Raw genomic sequence first — 1795 nt, forward strand, 5'->3', positions numbered from 1 at the left:
ATTTTATGGTAATGTTTGAGGTTTGTCTTTCTTGAGATCCCATGAGCAGGGCCAATGAATGTTAAAAGTTGAAAATCTCCTTTATTTTATCAATGTCTAGCATATCTTTTACTTACAGTGCCTCAGTCATTTACTCTTATTGCTGAGGTCCAAAGTTTAAAACAAAAATACTATGACAATGGTTGGAAGCAGCACAAATGTAAATTTTAATTAATTTACTAAATATAAAATAAGTGTTTTTTAGAACAATGCAAACTAGTCAAGTGAGAGCAAAATGTATTCCTACAACAGAAATTTCATAATGGATCCCGTTTGGCTGCTGCCACTTTATCCAATTCCTCTCACTATAGACGTCCCAGAAAATATTTCTCTAGACATTTTCTCAAAGCCCCCTTGACGTCTTTGTTCCTTACACTGTAGATAAGGGGGTTCAACACAGGTGTGAAGATGGTGTAAGAAGCAGAGACCACCTTGTCATGGGCCACTGAGCGGTAGGATTTGGGCCGCACGTAGATGAGTAGGAGAGTGCCACAGAAGACCCCCACCACAGCCAGGTGAAAGGAGCAGGTGACAAACACTTTCTTCTGAGTTGCAGTGGACCACATGCGGAGCCCAGCAGCCAAGATGAGACTGTAGGAAGCCAAAAGGAGAGCCAGAGGGATCAAGAGCAACAGGAGGCAACACACATACGTGAAAAACTTAAAAAAGGTAGCGTGGGCACAGGGAAGGTGCGTGAGTGTGGGTGCCTCACAAAAGAAGTGGTTGATTTCTCGAGAATGGCAGTAAGGGAAGCTCAGAGTGGCACCAGGCTGCATCAGCCCATCCACCCCTCCCGGAAGCCAGGAGCCTGTGGTCACGTGCAAGCAGAGCTTCTGATTAATGAGGATGGGGTAGCGCAGGGGGTGACGTATGGCCACATAGCGGTCATAGGCCATGGCCGCTAAGAGGAAGCACTCACCCTCTCCCAGCATGGGAAACAGTAAAATCCGGGCTCCACAGACAGCAGGAGAGATGGATCTGGTGCCCATCAGGTAGTTGGTTGCCATTTGGTGGACTATGGTGGAGACCAGCATCATGTCCATGAGGGAGAGCTGGCTAAGCAGGAAGTACTTGGGTGTGTGCTGCTGGGGTCCTGATGCATGAGCACAATCATGAGGGCATTGCCCATCAGGGAGATGAGGAAGATCATGGGAAACAGTAAAATCCGGGCTCCACAGCCAGCAGGAGAGATGGACCTGGTGCCCATCAGGTAGTTGGTTGCGATTTGGGGGAATATGGTGGAGACCAGCATCATGTCCATGAGGGAGAGCTGGCTAAGCAGGAAGTACATGGGTGTGTGCCGCTGGGGTCCTCATGGATGAGCACAATCATGAGGGCATTGCCCATCAGGGAGATGAGGAAGAGCATGAGCACCATTGAAAAGAGGAAGAGATGGGTCTGAGTGTAGTTAAAAAGCCCTAAAGGAATGGAGTTTATCTCTGTGGTGTCATTTGCATCTTCCATGGCTCCATTCATGCCTGGAAGACAAGGAATGAGAGTTGCTTGGAGCTAAGTTTAGGCATTTACTTAAGAAGAGGTGGTCAAATGACATAGAAACAAAAATGAGACTTGGAGGAATAATTACGTCTTTAATCTTTCACTTTGTGACAGGATATTTGCCTTAGCATCCTATCACACTGCTCTGCTATTATTACACAGTATTTTTTAACCCTAAGATAATTGCATAACAAGTGTATATCGCAGTACACATTACATTTCTATTATTTCTCTATGTCTTGTTAGTATGCCTCACATA

At 45.9% G+C, this 1795-nt stretch overlaps 1 protein-coding gene across 1 annotated transcript; it reads right to left on the reverse strand.

The window, feature by feature from the left end:
* Positions 1-371: 371 nt before the first annotated feature.
* LOC123323876 (olfactory receptor 2T8-like) lies at positions 372-1503 on the reverse strand (the record flags this gene model as incomplete). Its single annotated transcript, XM_044912396.1, has 2 exons — positions 1344-1503; positions 372-1132 (listed from the first exon to the last, which is right to left on the reverse strand). Coding segments are annotated over exons 1-2 (921 nt in total), but the record flags the coding sequence as incomplete, so codon positions are not given.
* Positions 1504-1795: the final 292 nt, after the last annotated feature.

This window comes from Neomonachus schauinslandi, unplaced genomic scaffold (assembly GCF_002201575.2).
Source record: "Neomonachus schauinslandi unplaced genomic scaffold, ASM220157v2 HiC_scaffold_1754, whole genome shotgun sequence".
NCBI lineage: Eukaryota > Metazoa > Chordata > Mammalia > Carnivora > Phocidae > Neomonachus > Neomonachus schauinslandi.